Here is a 19540-nt window from a genome sequence, read left to right as displayed (position 1 = left end):
CCTCGCAGTGGGGACGCCATGTCCCTGAGGGGACACCCCCCACCATGGGCACTGGGGACGGGGACATGGCGGTGGTGGCCCGCCCAGCGTCCCCACTGGAGGTGGCAGAGGGGACACCGGCACTTGGGGATGGGGGAGCCCCTCGGCACCCCTCCAACTGGGCTGATTCGGGGAGCCAAGTGGGGTCGGTTTGAGGGAGGGGGGGTGGTGGCGGGAGGACCCTGTCCCCGGGGCGGGGGACACCGGCTCTGCCCCACGCCGGGACACAGACAGCAGACGGGGAGAGGTCACAGCTCGGCTTTACCATGGAGTCGCCCCGGGGTCGGGCAGCGAGGGCGGCTCCCTTCCCCCCCACCCCCCAGCGCAGCCCCCCCGGGACAGGGCGGGATGGGGGAGGGGGGTGGCACCCCTATAGACATCTGCGCGTCCTGTACATATATACACGCCGGTGGGGACCCCCGGCATCGCCCCGGGAGCGGGGAGGCAGCGGGGGGCCGTGGGGGCAAGCGGGGGGTGCAGCCAGGGGATGGGGGTGCAGTGGGGCAGTGCAAGGGGGTCCCCCAGCCCCCTGCAGCCCCCCCAACGCCGAATTAGCAGCTGTGGGGTGAGCAAATGGGAAAGGTGGGGGGCGGGTTGGAGCCCCACAGGTAGCTTGGATCACCCTTGGGGGGATGCCGTGGGGCTGGACCGTGGCAGAGGGATGTTGTGGGGCTGGACAGTAGCAGGGGGAGGCTGTGGGGCTGGAGAGCGGTGTGGGGGGATGCCGTAGGGCTCGACGGCAGCAGGGGGATGCCGTGGGGCTGGGCGGTCATTGGGGGATGCTGTGGGGAGACACTGTGGGGCTGGATGGTAGCAGGGGGATGCTGTGGGGCTGAGTGGTTGTTGGGGGATGCTGTGGGGAGACACTGTGGGGCTGGATGGTAGGAGGGGGATGCTGTGGGGCTGAGTGGTTGTTGGGGGATGCTGTGGGGAGGTGCCGTGGGGCTGAAGGACAGCTGCAGAGGGATGCTGTGGGGCTGGGTGGTCATTGGGCAATGCCATGGGGCTGGATGGCAGCAGGGGGATGCTGTGGGGCTGAGTGGTTGTCGGGAGATGCTGTGGGGAGACACTGTGGGGCTGGATGGTAGGAGGGGGATGCTGTGGGGCTGAGTGGTCGTTGGCAGATGCTGTGGGGAGGCGCGGTGGGGTTGAAGGACAGCTGCAGAGGGATGCTGTGGGGCTGAGTGGTCATTGGGGGATGCTGTGGAGAGACGCCGTGGGGCTGGAGGACGGTTGCAGAGGGATGCTGTGGGGCCGAACCACGGCAGAGAGATGCCGTGGGGCTGAATGGTCATTGCGGGCTGGCGTGGGGGGATGCCGTGGGGGCTGGACGGCAGCGGAGGGATGCCGTGGGGCTGGAGTGCCGTGGGGCGATGCCGTGGGTCCAGGCTCAGTCCGAGTAGATGATGAAGCCGGAGAAGGTGCTGTACTTGTTGTTGTTGCCGCCGTGGGCTTTGCCCCCGTCCAGCTTGATGAAGACCTCGTCCCCCGCGTCCAGGTGCAGGATGACGCTGTTGCTGGCGTAGTCGTAGTTCTGGTCGGCGTCCTGCGCGATGGCGCTGGCCCGCACCTGCGCAGGGGACACGGCGTTACCCGCCTCAGGGGACGGCTCAGCCCTCGGATCCCGTGGGACACCCGGGGTCCCGGCTCACCCGCAGCCAGGGAGACCACCCGCTGGCTCCAGGGTGGTGTCCTGGATCCCCACCCACGGGCGAACGGGTCCCAGGTGGAGGTGGCTTCTCCCGGCATCACCCAGAGCCTCTCCCTGACCTGGCAGGCTCGGAAGTGGGACCACAGCTCGGATGTGGGACCCCGGCTCTGGGTTCGGATGTGGGACCATGGCTTAGATGTGGGACCCCATCTCGGATGTGGGACCCCGGCTCTGGGTTCGGATGTGGGACCATGGCTTAGATGTGGGACCCCATCTCTGAGTTCGGATGTGGGACCATGGCTTGGATGTGGGACCATGGTTCCAAGTTTGGATGTGGGACCGTGGCATGGAATGGGACCACGGTTCCGGATTTGGATGCCGGACCAGGTCTCAGACAAAGGACCCCAGCTGGGATGCGGGACCCCGGCTCTAGGTTCGGAGGTGGGACCATGGTTCTGGGTTGGGATGTGGGGCCATGGCATGGACATGGGACCATGGTTCTGGATTTGGATGCAGGAGCATGTCTCAGACACAGGACCCCAGCTGTGGGTTCGGATGCAGGACCATGGCTTGGACACAGGACCACAGTTCAGACACAGGATCCTGAGTCCGGATCCGGATGCAGGACCATGGCTCAGTCCCAAGACCCAACTCTGGATTCGGACATGGGACCACAGCTCAGACACGGGACGCCAGCTGCGGATTCAGATGCAGGACCATGGCTCAGATGTGGAACCACGGCTCAGATGTGGAACCACGGCTCCAGATTCAGACACAGGACACAGCTCGGACACAGGACCCCAGCTCCAGATCTGGATGTGGGGCCACAGCTCCAACACAGAACCCCGAGCCTGGATTTGGATGCAGGACCCCGACTCAGACACGGGATCTCATCCCTGGATCCAGACATGGGACCATGGCTCAGACATGGGATCCCGAGTCTGGATCCAGCTGCAGGACCACGGCTCAGACCCAAGATCCCAACTCTGGATTCCCCCATGGGACCACAGCTCAGCCACTGGACCCTGACTCGGCTCAGATGCTGGACCACGGCTCAGACATGGGATCCCAAGTCCCAATCCGTATGCGGGACCCTGGCTCTGGATTCAGATGGAGGACCCTGGCTCAGACCCAGGACCCCATCTCCAGATCTGGATGTGGGGTCACAGCTCCAACACGGGACCCTGACTCGGCTCAGATGCTGGACCACGGCTCAGACACAGGATCCCGAGTCCTGATCCGGATACAGGACCCCAGCTCTGGATTCAGATGGAGGACCCCGGCTCGAACCCAGGACCTCTGGATTCAGACCACAGGACCCTGGCTCCGGATTTTCAGACGCGGGACCCCATCTCCCAGCCCCAAACCCCCTTGATGAACCCGGCACATCCCCACGCACCCCACGAGCTTCCCAGGGACCACGAGCGCGTGGTGAGGGCTGAGCTCAAATCCCCCAAAAACAAGCCTCGCTGCTCGCCCGGATCCCAACCCGTTGTGGGGCGGGATGCTCCCCCCAAGGAATATATCCTCAGTGGCAGAGGTGAAGGCCGGGAGGCGCCGGCAGAGCCAGAGGTGCCGTAACCGCCCGGCAAAGAAGCTCCGTGGCTGGAGCCCGAATTATTTGAGTAATCAAATCTACGCCGGCGCCTCGCAGGGAGATCGCACGGCGCTGGGTGACAGTGACGAGCCAGCAGGTAAAACCCCAAGCGAAATGCAAAAGTGATGCACCGGGGAGAAGATACTCCTAATTATAACTGATGAGAATGGGCTCTTAATTGGCTGCGCGGGGCAGGGAGGCACCGCCAAGCGGCTGCGGGGTCCTGGAGCCGACAGGGGAAGGAGGGGTGTCCCCATGGATTCCTGTCCTTTTCCCCCAGGACAAGGGTCCCAGGGGTTGTCACCTCCTCGGGAAACACGGCGGCGTCTCCCCGAGTCCATAGGCAGCCTGCGATGGCGTGGTAACTCACCGCCCAGGAGCTGTTAACTCTGGAACCTACTGATGGCCCAGCAGGAGGTCCCACAGGGCTTGCTCTCACCCACACAGCCACAGCCCTCGTGCCGTCACCAACACTGTCACCCCGTTAAAAGTCACCCTCTGTCTACCCCGCCACCACGAGGGTCCCCATCCCCGGGGCGGGACACGGTGAATCTCAGTTCCTCTGGGACGCTGCCTTGACTGGGGTCGTGCGGAGGAAGGGGAGCGGGGGGGAGGAAGCAAGGGGGGAGGAGAACCAGGAAAAGCTGTTTGGCGCCATGCTCCGCCGCCATCGTCGTCCCCCCTCCCCACGCCGCAGCCAGAGCCGCCCGGTGCCATCCGTCTTCCCTCGTTAAGGAGCCGCCTTGTCACCGCGCGCCCGCCAGCCCTTGGCGCTAACCAGGGAAGATAAATGGCAGCGCCAGGGCCGGGCTGAGCCGCTCCCGGCACCGCGCTGGCAGAGGAGGTGGGGGCTGCCACCACATGTCCCCCCCGCCCCGATGGCCTTGTCCTGCTCCGTGCCTCAGTTTCCCCGTGCCACAGCCAGGCGCAGCCCCCGGAGGTGGGAACCATGGGGGGGACCCGGCGCCTGGGGCTGGCTCTGCTGCAGCCGCTGTCACCCACCCCGGTGACACCGCTGCGGGGATGTCACCAGCCCTGGGGACAGTGGGATGGTCCCCGCTGTGGCCAGATGCACCCAAGGGGTGTCGGGGGGGGGGTGGGGGTGAGGGGGGGGGCAGTGCCACTCTCCCATGTCTAGGCTGAGCCGCTCGCGGTGACACTCGGTGCCTTGGGGACACCATGTGCCCCACGTGCCGCGGCCACCACGGCCCAGGGTGTGGCAGCGGGTGCCCCCCAGGACCCCCCAGTGCAGTGGCAGGTGCCCCCTCAGGATCCTCGGGCACAGCGGTGGGTGCCCCCCAGGGCTGCTGGGCCTGGCAGTGGGTGCCCACCCCAGGACACCCGGGCATGGCGGCGGGTGCCCCCCCAGGGTCCCCAGACACGGTGGCAGGTGCCCCCCGCAGGCGCAGCACTGGGTGCCCCCCCTCGGACCCCGGTGGGCAGAGCAGCAGTTGCCCCCCCAGGACCCCCTGGCAGGTCCCTGTGTCCCCACAGACGGGGTCTCTTGGGTCCCCCACCCACAGGGACCCCCCCGGGGCTATGCCCCCCCCCAAGCCGTGGCACAGCCACACACCCCGCCACGGTCACCCCCGCCACGGGGACCCCAAATCCGCCCAGCTCCATCCTCCCCCCCCCCCCAATCCGTCCATCCGTCCGTCCAGCATCTCCCCCCATCCCCGCTGCCTCTTCTACTGCCTAATACAAATAAGAATAATTAATGCTAATTAACCCCCCCGGAGCAGCTCCCTCCCCGCCGCGGGGCTCCCCTGGCTCTCATTAACTCCAGCCCCGACGCAGGGGTGATGGGCTGCGCCCAAAGGAAAGTGTGTGTGGGGGGGGTGTCAGAGGGGGGCCCCCTAAGTTATAATTCCCTCAGACGATGCCGGGATCAACCCTTATCCCCCGGGAAGCACCCCCCCCCCCCGCAGCCTTGCCGGGGAGGGGGTATTTTTGGCAACAAACCCCTGATCGAACCCATTTTTTAATTATTTAGGGGCATTTTGGGGGTACCTTTTTGAAACTCTCCCACCGGTGCCGGCCCGCCGAAGCGCTTTCTCTTCCCCCCCCCCCCCCCCAGCCTCCTTTATAAATATTGGAGCGGCGATAGCTCGTTAGTAATTAACAAGCGGTTAATTAAGCTGCATCGCGCGCCCGACCGAGCGCGGTTCCTCTCGACGAGGGGCTCCGTAGCTTCTGGAAATTTATCCGGTAGCGCCCGGGTGCGTCGATCCCCCACCGAGCCGGGGGGGTGGGTGTCGGAGCTCGGTGCAGGGGCGAGAGGAGGTGGGAAGGTTTTGGGGGGGGGGGTCCCCGAAAATATTTTGGGGGAGGAAAAAAGGGGTGAAGTGTTTTGGGTTTTTTTTTTTGGGGGGGGGGGGGATACTCAGTCTGGAGTTACATGGATGCTGCTGGGGAGAAAGAGCCGGCGGTGCCAGGCATCGCCGGGACCCCCCAAAATTTGGGGGTGGAGGTGGAGGGGGGGGGCAGGGGGGGACAGAAAGAAAAACAATAAAAGAAAATTTAAACTGTTTGGATGGAGAAAAAATGCCGAGCGGTTCCTGCCCCCGCTGCGCTGCCGGCTCAGAGGTTTTAGGAGCCGAGGGGTGCAGCGCGGTGGCCGTGCCAGGGCTCCCGCTTTCCCCCCACCCCTGGCTTTTTTTGGGGTGAATAACTCAGTTTTGGGTTAATTCAGCGCCGTACGTCCTCGGGACGGGGCTGCACCCTGGGGCTTGATGCCGGGAGAAAATACTGGGGGGCGGGATGAATCCCGGCAAGGATGCCGGCTGCGGTGACACCCAAGGGAACGGAGCTCGGGTGACATTTGGGGGGTCACGGCCACGTCTTCTGCCTCCGGTCGTGGCTGCGGGGGCGGGGGGGGGGGCACACGGCGTGGGGAAGGGGCAGCGTTTCGGGCATCACCGTGGGGATGGAGGGGCTGCGTCTCGGCATCGGGAGGATTTTCAGATGGATGGGGTCGGGGGGGAGGATGCTGGAGCGGGGTCGGGGGGCAAGGATGGAGCCAGCCTTGGGGTGTCCCCCCCCCCCCCGCCATGGTGTCCCCGTGCAGCCTGGCTGAGGACGGGGATGTCTCTCCTGACACAGCAGCAGCAGAGCTGGCTCCGGGCTGGGGGTGCAGCACCCCAAAAGCGGGGCAGGCGCTGCCCCCTGCCAGGCCACCGCCGAGACTGTCCCCAGCCCAGGAGCCCCGTCCCCCCTGGGGAGCCCCAGAGGGGACACTGGCACGGCCAGGGAGGGCAGGGCACCCCGGGGACGCTGCGAGGACACCCCAAGGCACCACAGAGACACGGCGGAGCACGTCTGCGGAGCCAAGGAAAGGACAGAGGGGACCCTGGGGGACACATCAGGGCAGCACGGGTACGGTGGCAGAGTGTGTCCCCAGTGCTGGGGGAAGGACGGGGTGCCTGTGGGAGCATGTCCGGGGGTTGGAGAAGGATGGGGCACCCTGGGGGTGCACCCAGAGCCCATCATCGCCGCCGGGAGAAGGATAGGGATCCCTGGGGTGCATCTTCGGGGCAGGGAGTGGGACATGGCACCCTGGGGGTGCACCCGGATCCCATCATCGCTACCGGGAGAAGGATGGGGCATCCTGGGGGTGCCCCTCCAGGGCTGGGAGAAGGATGGGGCACACCAACGGTGCATCTCTGGAGCTGGGCACAGGACAGGGCACCCCGGGGGTGCATCTCCGTGGCCAGGAGAAGGATGTGGCACCCTGGGGATGCACTCAGAGCTCATCATTGCGACTGGGAGAGGGACAGAGCATCCTGGGGGTACGTCCCTGGGGACGGGAAAAGGATGGGGCACCCTGGGGGTGCACCCACAGCCCATCATCACCACTGGGAGAAGGATGGAGCATCCTGGGGGTGGACCCAGAGCCCACCAGGAGAAGGATGGAGCACCCCGAGGGTGCATCTCCGGGGCCAGGAGAAGGACAGGGCACCCCAGGGGTGCATCCCCGCAGCTGGGAGAAGGATGTGGCACCTCAGGGACGCACCCAGAGCCCATCATTGCCACTGGGAGAAGGATGTGGCACCCTGGGGTTGTATCCCTGGGGTTGGGAAAAGGACGGAGCACCCCAGAGAAGCACCCAGAGCTCACTACTAGCACGGGGAGAAGGATGCGGCACCCGGAGGGTTTCTCTCTAGGGCCAGAAGAAGGATGGAGCACCCTGGAGGTGCATCCCTGGGGCCGGGAAAAGGATGCGGGCACCCTGAGAAAGCACCCAGCCCCCTTCTCCGGTGCTTGGGGGGCAGCGAGAGCTCCCCTGCCCGCAGTGGGGCTGGTAGCCGGGGTGGCCAGCCCTTACCTGGCCATTCTTGCAGAGGTCGGCCCACATGCTGGTGCCGTCACCGCCGCGCATGAGGACGTGGTAGGTGAAGAAGTAGGTGCCAGGGATGGCGCAGGTGAACTTGCCGGAGGCGGCGTCGTAGCTGTTGCCCAGGTTGGTGACCACGTCGTCGAACTTGAGGACCTCGTAGCCCTCGTGGGGGTTCTTGAGGCCGGCGTAGAAGGCGACGCGCGGCACTGTGCTGTAGGTAGCCGCACTCACCGCACCCGTAGCCCCCGGTCCCGGTAATCCCGGAGGTCCCGGTCGTCCCGCTTCACCCCGTGCCCCCGCCGGTCCCGGTGGTCCCGGTTCTCCCGGTGGTCCCGGTGGTCCCGGTTTCCCCGGTCGCCCCGGTTTGCCTTGGGGACCTTGCACCAGGGTGGAAGGCGGCGGGAGGGGGCCGCGTTCGGCCGGTTGCGGCGGGGAGGCGGCGGCGGGGCCGTAGGGCTCGCAGACCATCCGGCAGGTCCCCAGCATCTCGTACCGGCCGTCGGTACCGGCGGAGCTCACCAGCACCGGGATGAGCACCACCAGCACCAGCACCATCACCACCCCCGCCGCGGCCGCCAGTAAAGTTTTCCGGCCCAGGCTGAGCCGCCGCCCGGCCGGGGCGCGTTGTCGCCCGGGGGGGGGAATGGTGCCGGTGGGGGGGGGGAGCAGGGCGGCGGCGGCGGCGGCGGGGGGGTGCCCGGGGGTGGCGGCGGCGGCGGCGGCCGCTCCGCTCCGCTGCGCTCCGCTGGCTCCGGTGCGCCCCGCGCCCGCCCGCCCGGGACACGCCCCCCTGCCCGCAGGACACGCCCACAGCCACGCCCACCAGGCAGGGACACGCCCACCGACACACCCACCGACTCGCGGGACACGCCCGTCGCCACGCCCACTCCTCGGCCGCGCCCCCCTCCCCGGTGGGACCCCCACCCTCGACCTCCGGTTCCTCCGTGGGACCCCGCGCACCCCGGTCCCCCCCACCCCCCGTGGGGACCCCCCTGTGGCCCCGGCCCCCCCCCCGTGTGCACCGTGTCCCCCCCCCCCCCCCCAGCGTGGACCATCCTCACGCCCTGTCCCCACGCCACCCCCGGCCCCCCCCCGGCCGCATCCTCACTGGGTCCGGAGCTCCGTCACCTCCGCGCCCGGGAGCCGGTGGCCACGTCCCCGGAGCTGGGGACACCCCTGGGGCGCGTCACCTGTGTCCCCACGGGGACAAACCCACGGGGACAGTCCCCAGGGCCCCACCCTGGCCTCACCTTTCCCTCCCACGGGGACCAGCGTCACACGCTTTGGGACAGCCCGGGTGACACCCGCTCCTGGCACCCAGGAGCATCCGTCGGGTCGCGGGACGGGATGCCACTGCCAGTGGCAAAGGCCACAGTGACAACGGGGCGCCCGTGGGTGCCACTGCGGGGACGGCCGAGCCACGCGAAGGGGTGACGGCCACGCAAAAGAGCCATCCCCGGGGGGCTGAGGACTGGCGGGCTCGTGACACGGGGACACGCGGCTGCGCCCGCTCCGTCGCTTGCCATCTCCATCAGCCTCGGCGGGGACAGCAGGACGCGATGGCAAATGACAGCCGCCGCCAGCGCCGGGGGTGAGCGAAGGACGTGGGGCCCGGGGGGGTGACATGCGGCGAGGATGGGGACAGGGGGGACAACATGGGTGTAGAGGAGCCCAGGGCTGCTCCCAGTGCCACCAGCCGAAGCGGTTTGGTGGCCTTGGGTGACCATACTGAGGTGGCATCAAGCCCGGTGGCACCTATGGGGTCCATGGGGTCATTGTCCCCCCAAAAAAACCCACCCCGGCCCTGGGGGCGTGTCGCCTTCCAGCCCCCCCACCCGTGCAGTGTCCCCAAACCCCGGGGGGACACCCGGGGGACAGAGCCCAGCCGCCCCCAACCCAGAAGAGGGGGGGACCGAGGGGACACTTGGCAGCCCATTGGTCACCCCCGTGTCCCCTCCCCAGCTCCCGCAGAGGCTTTAATTTAATCAGCGTGCAAAAATCAATTAGCCGGCTTCAAGAAGGCAATTATTCCTGGGGGCTTAACGAGGCTGGGGGGGGACACACAGATTATTTTGGAGTGGGGGTGCTGCCAGTCCCGTGTCCCCCCCTCAAGCTGTCACCGGCATGTCACCGGCTCCTTTCCTGGTTCCTTTCTCCATCGTTGTGTTGTGTCGTGTGTGTGTGTCCCCCCCCCCTTCCTCGTTATCTTTCTTTTTTAACGAGTGCCTAAAAATACGCCTCGCCGAGGTCACGGGCTGCGTGAGTCACCACCGTCACGGTTTGGCGGTGGCCCGGGTGGGCAGGGGGCTCCGCGTGGGGACGGGGTGGCCGCGGCGGGGACACCGGCAGGCGCCGGTTGCGTCAGGGCACTTGTCTCACCTGGAGGGTGAGGGGACATCCCTGGTCCTGGCCACCATGTCCCCGTGGTGGGGCCACAGCCCCAGGTCACCTCATGGCCACAGGCCATTGTATCGCCATGGCATGGCCACCACCTTGGGACACTGTCCCAGTCCCAGGTCACTTCATGGCCACAGGCCATTGTTTCTCCATGCCACGGCCACCACCCCAGGGCCACCAAGGCCCCATCCCAGGCTACCTCACTACCACAGGCCACCGTGTCCCTACGGCATGGCCACCACCCCGGGCCACCACGGCCCCAGGCCGTGTCCATCCAGCCTGGCTGCAGAGCCACGATGGCTTCAACGCCACCCTGGGGCAGCAGCACCCTACGGATGGGGACAACACCCCAGGTGACTCTGGCTGGAGACCCCGGGGTGCTCCTCGTCCCTGTCCCCAGCCCCTGCATGGGGAGGGGGTGCAGTGCAGCCCCCCGGGACGGCTCCGCCCAGCCGGGGACGGGAACCGAGGGGCAGCCCCCAAAGGGAGTGCAGGAGGGGAAAAGGGACAATGCCGTGACGGCAGTGGCAGCAGTGGCAGTGATGGCAGTGGCAGTAGCAGCAGTGGCAGCGGTGGCTGCGGTGGCTGCAGTGGGGGCAGTGGCAGCTGTAGCAGTGACAGCAGTGGCTGCAGTGGTTGGGGTGGCAGCAGTGGCAGTGGTGGCAGTGATGGCTGTGGTGGCAGTGACGGCTGTGGTGGCAGCGGTGGCAGTGATGGCAGTGATGACAGTGATGGCAATGATGGCTGTGGTGGCAGCGGTGGCAGTGCTGGCTGCGGTGGCAGCAGTGACAGCGGTGGCAGTGATGGCTGCGGTGGCAGCGGTGGCAGTGATGGCTGTGGTGGCAGTGATGGCAGTGATGGCAGTGATGGCAGTGATGTCTGCGGTGGCAGCAGTGGCAGCGGTGGCAGCGATGGCAGTGATGGCAGTGATGTCTGCGGTGGCAGCAGTGACAGCGGTGGTAGTGATGGCAGTGATGGCGATGATGGCTGCGGTGGCAGCAGTAGCAGCGATGGCAGTGATGGCTGCGGTGGTAGCGGTGGCAGTGATGGCAGCGATGGCAGCGATGGCAGTGATGTCTGCAGTGGCAGCGGTGGCACCGATGGCACCGATGGCAGTGATGGCAGTGATGTCTGCGGTGGCAGCGGTGGCACCGATGGCAGTAATGGCAATGATGTCTGCGGTGGCAGCGGTGGCAGTGATGACAGTGATGGCAGTGATGGCAGTGATGTCTGCGGTGGCAGCGGTGGCAGCGGTGGCTCGGTGGCAGCGGTGGCTGCGGCGGCGGCTGCGGCGGTGGCTGTGCTCGAGGCGGCTCCTCCGCAAAGGTTAAGCAAACAGCGGCTCCGGCAGAATCGATGCGCGGCCGAGCCCAGGGCTGTTTGCTCTGCCCGCGTGACGTGGGGAGGTGGGTGGGCGACGTCGAGGGGACGCTGGCGGCTGGGCAGCGGGGGGGGGGGGGGACACGGGGACGATCGATGCTCCGGGGGTGCGGGTTCGGTTTGGGGGGGGATGGCTGTACCCCCCCCCCTCCGCCCGCTGGGGAGCTCATTAAGGAGGATTTGGGGCAGGTCGCGGGTGGGCGGGTGGGGACGGGGGCGTTGGCGGGGGTCAGAGCTGTGCCGTGCCTCGGTTTCCCCTCCCGGCGCTGCGGCCGGGCAGGCGGCGCTGGTGGCTCAGCACTAATTAGGACTCGGAGCCGGAAATAACTAACGACCCCAATGTCGGCCCACACTAACGAGCTTGGGGAGGGAGTTGGCGTTTGTGAGCCGTCCCCGACGATTTTAGGTGCTGTCCCCCAAAATCACGCTGTGTCCTCGGGATGGGCTCAGGATGGGGGCGCAGGAGGGGGACACTCAGTGGGGGCACTGAGGGCAGGGCTGGGCCCTTGGGCCCCCGGCCGGGGTGGGCAGGACACCCTGGGGCGATGGGAGCCTGGGCTGCGCGGGCTGGAGCAGGGCTGGGAAGATGGTCAGGTCTCCTGAGCTCCCACCTGGGGCTTCTTCTGTTGGTTCCCACCACCTTGGTGGCATCTATCTGTCTGTCCATCCTTCCTTCTGTCCATCCATCCATCCATCCATCCATCCATCCATCCATCCGTCCTCCATGCATCCATCCATGCATCCATGCAGTCATCTCCACATGGCTCTTTCTACCCATCCACGCTTCCATCCGTGTGTACATGCACCCACCCATGCATGCTGCCGTCCATCTCCACATCCATCTGGCTCCACTTCCACCCACCTGTGCATCCATGCATCCATCTGCCCACACATCCGTCCGTCCGTCCGTCCGTCCATCCATCCATCCCTACGTGTCCATTCCTCCCTCCCTCCCTCCCACGTGTCCATGCATGCATCCATGCATCCATGTATCCATCCATCCATCCCAATGTGTCCATCCATCCACCCATCCCTCCCTCCATCCCTCCCCATGTGTCTATGCATCCATCCATGCATCTATCCACCCACCCACCCATCCATCCATCCATCCATCCATCCATCCCAATGTGTCCATCCATCCCTCCCTCCCTCCCCACGTGTCCATGCATCCACCCATGCATCCATCCATCCATCCCAATGTGTCCATCCACCCATCCCTATGTGTCCATCCATCCACCCATCCATCCCTCTCCACATGTCCGTCCATCCATCCATGCATCCATCCATCCATCCCTGTGTTCATCCATCCACCCATCCATCCCTCTCCACGTGTCCGTCCGTCCGTCCATCCATCCATCCATCCATCCATCCATCCATCCATCCCTCCCTCCCTCCCCATGTGCCCATGCATCCATCCATGCATCCATTCATCCAGGAGGGCAGGAGGACCAGGCTGGGACCACCCTGGTCCCAAGGAGTGACACCACCCACGCCAGCCACGTGTCACCTCCGTCCCTGAGAAAGGACACCACAACCGCCTCGTTGGGAGGTGGAGGTGATTAAAAGGAGGAATTAACGAGGAGTTTTCCAGGCTGTGGATGCCCGGGGAGATGTGGCACCGGCACGGGTCAGGATGGGAGCAGGAGAAGGCACCGCGGACTGTCCCCGAGGTGAAGATGATGCCGCAGGAGCTGATACCTCTCGGTGCTGGGCAGAAAACAGGCTCAAAACCCCCAGGGCTGGAGGTGCCTCCGGCCGGGGACGGGCTGGGAGATGGCCAGTGCTGTGATGAGCGCGTCGGGGCTCAGCGGGGAGGTGGGGGCTGCAGGCGCAGACACACGGAGGTGTCCCCACCCAACGCCGCCCAGGAGATGAGGGACACGCGAGGGCTGGAGGCGGCAGGGTGGAGGTGAGGGCAAGGCAGGTCCCAACACCCAGCTGGACGTGAGCTCCTGGTTGGCTGGTGGCCAAATGGCTAGCTGGCTGGTTGGATGCGTGGATGGCTCGTTGGCTGGTTGCACGCTTGGCTAGAGAGTTGGCCGGTTGTCCACTTGGCTAGCCACACGGCTAGATGGCTGGTAGGTAGATGACTGGCCAACTGCTTGGCTGGCTGGTTGGCCAACTGGCTGGTTGGTTTGAAGGCCAACTAGATGGCTGGTTGGCTAGCTAGCTGGTTGGTTGGCTGGCTGGGTGGTTGGTAGCTGACTGGCTAGCTGAAAGTGGCTAGCTGGTTGGTCAACTGGCTGGTGGGCTGGTTGGTAGACGGCCAGCCAGTTGTCTGGCCAACTAGATGGCTAGGTGGTGGCCTGGATGACTTGCTGATTGGTTGGCTAGCTAGCCACTTGGCTGCTTGATTGCCTGGCTGGCTAGATGGCTGGTTGGCTGGCTGCTCAGCTGACCAACAGGCTGTTGGCTAGCTAGCTGGTTGACTGGCCAGTTGACCAACAGGCTAGTTGGCCGGCAGGCTGGTTAGGTGACTAGTTGATCAACAGGCTCCCTGGCTAGCTGGCTGGTTGGGTGACCAGTTGGCTGGTGGCTGGCCAGATGACCTAGGGGGCTTGCTGACTGGCCGGCGACGGGCTGATTAGCTAGCCGTCCGGCTGGGTTAGCTGGCCCTGGGGACGGGGACATGCCAGCAGGTCCCAGCCCGACGCCAGGCACCGTCTCTTGCCCAATGGGGGGGCCCAGCTGCAGGCGGGGGGGCAAGGCGGGGGTGGCACATCCCCCCCCGTCCCGTCCCTGTCCCTGTCCCCGTCACGCTGGGTCTCATTACGGCCGCGGCGGGGCCCGCCACCCTCCCGCCACCCTCCCGCCGCGCGGCAATTAAGGGCTGCCAACGCCGGGACTTAATTAGAGGCCGGCTGACGAGGGCGGCTGGTGAGTGATGGGAAGCGGCCGCTCACCCGGCAGCAGGATGCGGTCGCGGGGACGGGCTCGGGGACGCGTCCCCCTCCCAGGGGCACGTGGGATCAGGAGTAGTGGGGACCCGCTGTGCTGTCCCCAGGGTGCCCCACGGCCGGCGGGGACGGGGTGTGACACGGCCGGGGGGGTGTGCAGTGACACTGGGTGACAGCCCGTGGGACGTGCGGGGGGTGGCGCTGGGGGGTATCCTGCACAGTGGCGGTGTGTGACACCCCAGGCCATGCGGTGACGGTGACGCTGGGTGACATCCCGTGGGCCATGCAGTGACAGCGACACTGGGTGATACACTGCGAGACGGCAGTGACGGTGACACTGGGTGACACCCCGTGGGCCATGCAGTGACACAGCACTATGTGACATCCCGTGCACCAGGCACTGACGGTGACTCTGTGTGACAACCCACGGGAGCTGCAGTGACACTGCGTGGCAACCGTCGGCCCCGCGGTGACAGTGACACCCTGTGCACTGCGCGGTGACAGTGACACCATGTGACACCCCAGGGAGCCACAGCGATGCTGTGCAATAGCGCAGGGCTGCGCAGCAGTAGCGTGTGACACGAGTGGGACTGGGCAGCTGCCGTGACACTGTGTGACGCCCCGGGGGCCATGCAGTGACAGCGACACCGTGCCACACCTCAGGGACCGTGCAGGGATGGTGACACTGTGACACAGGGCTGTGCAGTGACAGTGACACCGTGCCCCAGGGACCATGCAGGGATGGTGACACCGTGACACAGGGCTGTGCAGTGACACCGGGCCACACCACAGGACCATGCAGGGACGGTGACACCGTGACACGGGGCTGTGCAGTGACACCATGCCCCAGGGACCATGCAGGGATGGTGACACCGTGACACGGGGCTGTGCAGTGACAGCGACACCGTGCCACACCTCAGGGACCGTGCAGGGACGGTGACACCGTGACACGGGGCTGTGCAGAGACAGTGACACCGTGCCCCAGGGACCATGCAGGGACAGTGACACCGTGACACAGGGCTGTGCAGTGACACCGGGCCACACCACAGGACCATGCAGGGATGGTGACACCGTGACTTGGGGCTATGCAGTGACACCGGGCCACACCACAGGACCACGCAGGGACGGTGACACCGTGACACAGGGCTGTGCAGTGACAGTGACACCATGCCCCAGGGACCATGCAGGGATGGTGACACCGTGACACAGGGCTGTGCAGTGACACCGGGCCACACCACAGGACCCCATGCAGGGACGGTGACACCGTGACACAGGGCTGTGCAGTGACACCGTGCCACACCACAGGACCATGCAGGGATGGTGACACCGTGACACGGGGCTGTGCAGTGACACCGTGCCACACCACAGGACCATGCAGGGATGGTGACACCGTGACACGGGGCTGTGCAGTGACACTGTGCCACACCACAGGACCATGCAGGGATGGTGACACCGTGACACGGGGCTGTGCAGTGACACCGGGCCACACCTCAGGGACCGTGCAGGGACGGTGACACCGTGACACTGGGGTCCATGCAGGGATGGTGACACTATGCCAACACCCCAGGGACCCACACAGGGACACTGACACCTGTGACACTGGGGGCCATGCAGTGCCACTGGTGCCACCGGTGCCATGTGGTGACACCACGCTCAGCACCCCCCCTCCCCTGCCTCTCCCCCAGGGGGGTCCGTCCCTCCTGGGTACTGGGGTCCCCACCCAGCCCACCCTTGGGGACAGCCCCCACTGGGGGGACGTCACCCTGTCCCTACGGCCCCGTGGGGGGGGGGGGCGACCTGCCAGCTCCAGGATGTCTGCACCCCCCCCAACTGCCCGGTGGGTGCTGGGGAGGGGGTGCACCAAGGGAGGGGGGGCACCAGGGTGGGGGTGCTCTGGGGTGGGGGTGCTCCGGGGAGGGGGTGCTTTGGGAAGGGGGCGCACCAGGGAGGGGGGCTCCGGGGATGGGGGTGCACCGGGATGGGGTGCACCGAGGATGGGGTGCTCTGGGGAGGGGGTGCTCCAGGGACAGGGTACACCAGGGTGGGGGTGCTCCGGGGAGGGGGTGCTCCAAGGAGAGGGTGTTCCTGGGAAGGGGTGCACCAGGAACGGGGCGCACCAGGGAAGGGGGCTCTGGGGAGGGGGTGCAGCAGGAGGGGGTGCTCTGGGGAAAGGGTGCTCTGGGGAAGGGGTGCACCGGGAATGGGGTGCCCCAGGGTGGGGGGCTCTGGGGAGGGGGTGTTGTGGGGGGGGGGTGCACTGGGATGGGGCGCAGCGAGGATGAGGTGCAGCGGGAGGGGGTGCAGTGGGGGGTGGAGCAGGGAGGGGTGCAGTGGGGGGGTGCGGTGGGGGCGTGAAGCAGGAGGGGGTCCAGCGGGGGGGTGCAGTGGGATGGGATGTCGTGGGGGGTGCAGCTGGAGGGGGTGCAGTGGGGGGTGGAACGGGGGGGGGTCCAGAGCGGGGGGGTGCAGTGGGGGGGTGGAGTGGGGGGATGTGCAGTGGAGGGGTGCAACGGGGGGGTGAAGCTGGAGGGGGTGCAGTGGGGGGGTGCAGCGGGATGGGATGTAGTGGGGGTGTGCAGTGGGGGTGTGCAGTGGGAGGGGGTGCAGTGGGATGGGATATAGTGGGGGGGTGCAGTGGGAGGGGGTGCAGCAGGAGGGGATGTAGTGGGGGGTGCAGTGGGAGGGGGTGCAGCGGGGGGGTGCAGCAGGATGGGATGCAGTGGGGGGGTGCAGCTGGAGGGGGTGCAGTGGGGGGTGGAGCGGGGTGGTGCAGTGGAGGGGTGCAGTGGGGGCGTGAAGCAGGAGGGGGTCCAGTGGGGGGGGTGCAGTGGGATGGGGTGCAGCAGGGGGTGCAGTGGGAGAGGGTGCAGTGGGGGGGTGCAGCGGGATGGGATGTAGTGGGGGGGTGCAGTGGGAGGGGGTGCAGCAGGGGGGGGTGCAGTGGGGGGGTGCAGCAGCGGGGGTGCAGCAGGAGGGGGTGCAGCGGGAGGGGCAGCTGCCCATCCCCAGCCCCCCCCCCCGCCCCCCCACCAAGCCGCAGCGCCATTGATCCCGCCGGCAATTTGCAGAGTTAAATATTTGGCTTGTGCGCGGTGCGGCTCCTGCTCCGACAGCTCAAACAGCCCCCCCGGTGCCAGGGGACGGAGGGGCCGCGGCTGCTCCAGACGCTGCCGGGTCGATGGCGGGAGGTGCAGTGAGCCAGGGCGGCCTCAGCGCCCGGGGGGACGTGCGGGTGCCGGGGGACACGGCACAGCACCCTTGGGCCTCCACCAGCACCCACCTGGAGGCAGCATCCATGTCATGAGCGCAGGGGTCTTAGCCAGGGTGTCATCGCCCCCCCACCCCCGGCTGGACACGCGCTGCCCTTCAGGCCCCCTCCACGGCCATCGATTGAGCTGTCGATGCCACCCAGCAGCTTGTGGAGCGGAGCCATCTGTCACCGACAGGGACGGCTGTGGGCTGAGCCATGCGGCCACCACCGTGGACGCAGGGTGTCCTGCCAGCTTGTCCCCAAGAGGGTTTGGCTGGGGGGTGGCCAGGAGCGGGAGCCGGGCAGCTCTGCGGGTGCTGGGGTGATGCTGGGGCAGCTGCCATGGCTGGGCACCACGCGGCACCCACGGGAGGGACATCGGAACCCAGGAGAGGGACATCGGAATCCAGGAGAGGGACATCAGCACCCACGGGAAGGACATTGGAACCCAGGGGAGGGACATCAACACCCACGGAAAGGACATCAGAACCCACAAGAGGGACATCCAAACCCAGGGGAGGGACATCAACACCCATGGGAAGGACATCAGCACCCACAGGAGGGACGTTGGAACCCAGGTGAGGGACATCAACACCCATGGGAAGGACATCAGCACCCAGGGGAGGGACATTAGCACCCACAGGAGGCTCATCGGAATCCACAGGAGGGCCATTAAAACCCATGGGAGGGACATCAGCACCCATGGGAGGGCTGCGATGGCCAAGCGCCGGGCTCAGTAGCCCTTCCTGAGCCGGACACCAATACCCAGGCACCCAGCCCACCCAGGGGGCTCGACGCCCAGCTCGGCCCAGCTCACCAGGCACCCCCAAACCGAGCACCCGCCATCCCTGTGCCTCGCCGTCCCCCTGAAACCCCTCGCTCCCTCGGCCCCGCTAAACTCGTTAGCGCCTGGCGAACGTCAGCAGGGCAGCAGCGAAGCGCCAAATGCGATTACGGCGCCCGTCTCGCTTTCTCCTTCCACCCCACATCCCCCCCGGCCTCCTCCCAGCCCCGGTTTTGGCGGAGGCGGCCAGCCGGGGAGGGAGGTGGGGGGGAGGGGGGGGGGAAAAGGCAATCAGAGCTTATCTCTGAGCCCGGCCCTGATTTATGGCTGGCTGCGAGGGACTCCCGGCATCGCCACCGCAATTAAAGGAGCATTAAAAAAAAAAAAAAAAAAACCAGGGGAGGAGAGCGGGGAAGGGTTAGCGCTCGTACGCGGCTCCCTCCCAACGCTGCCTGGAAATTGGGGTACCCAGAGAGGGCACCCCGGCTTGGGGACGCTCTCCTGTGGCTGTCACTGCACAGGGACCACCGGGTGTCCCCAGCGAGTGAGACAGGGCACCCCTGGGCGCAGGGCTGGGCTGGAGGAGGGTGGAGGGGGTGGGAAGGGTGCCCGGCCCCGAAAAGGGGTGGGAATGGAAGGGCCGTGACACCCCGGGAAAGGTCCCTGTGCCCAAAGGCTGGCGTTGGGGACAGCCAGGACATGGCCTCGCTCTGCCGGGCCAAGGGTGGGAAGGTGGGTCGGAGCCCAAGCATCCCCGAGGGCCCTGGGGACCGTCGTGGTGGGCAGGGGCTGCCGACACCCCCCCTTCTCAAAACGCGGGGACAGGGGAGGGTGGCAGCAGGACAGGGGAGGGTGGCAGCAGGACAGGGCTACCCCAGGGGGAAACCGCTGTCCGCAGCAAAGCCCAGCGAATCCCAGAATTGCATCCCGGGAAGCCAGACCCGCACCGGGGGGGTGTCCAGAGCCAACACAACGCCATGCCTCCACCTCAAGGAAGCTCACGGGGTGGGGAAGATAACGTTCCGAGAAGCTCCCTGGGACCGCCACGGGGATGTGTACCGGGGAAATAAAAAAAAAAAAAGCACGAGCTCGTCAGCTCCGCTTGCGTGCGGTGAACTTTACAGAGCGCAGCCGTGGCCCGGCATAGGAAGGAGCTGGGAGCGGGCCAGGGAAGCGCGGCGCTGGCAGCCCGCAGGTTGCGGAGCCGCG

General features: G+C 66.7%; 1 protein-coding gene across 1 annotated transcript; it reads right to left on the bottom strand.

The window, feature by feature from the left end:
• Positions 1 to 282: 282 nt before the first annotated feature.
• Positions 283 to 8327, bottom strand: C1QL1 (complement C1q like 1). Its single transcript, XM_074561972.1, has 2 exons — positions 7612 to 8327; positions 283 to 1609 (listed from the first exon to the last, which is right to left on the bottom strand). Exons 1-2 carry the CDS (start codon positions 8176 to 8178, stop codon positions 1430 to 1432), a joined length of 747 nt encoding a protein of 248 aa, XP_074418073.1. The 5' UTR covers positions 8179 to 8327; the 3' UTR covers positions 283 to 1429.
• Positions 8328 to 19540: the final 11213 nt, after the last annotated feature.

The sequence above is a fragment of the Larus michahellis genome, chromosome 18 (genome assembly GCF_964199755.1).
Source record: "Larus michahellis chromosome 18, bLarMic1.1, whole genome shotgun sequence".
NCBI classification, from domain to species: domain Eukaryota; kingdom Metazoa; phylum Chordata; class Aves; order Charadriiformes; family Laridae; genus Larus; species Larus michahellis.
The sequence above is the reverse complement of the archived record's forward strand: the minus strand, read 5'-3'. Positions and strand labels throughout refer to the sequence as shown.

Coding starts and splice junctions, on each gene's coding strand:
- C1QL1 (XM_074561972.1), bottom strand. CDS start 8,178: ATGGTGCTGGTGCTGGTGGTGCTCATCCCGGTGCTGGTGAGCTCCGCC. Junction 1,610..7,611: donor ACCTCTGCAAGAATGGCCAG/GTAAGGGCTGGC, acceptor TCCCCTGCGCAG/GTGCGGGCCAGCGCCATCGC.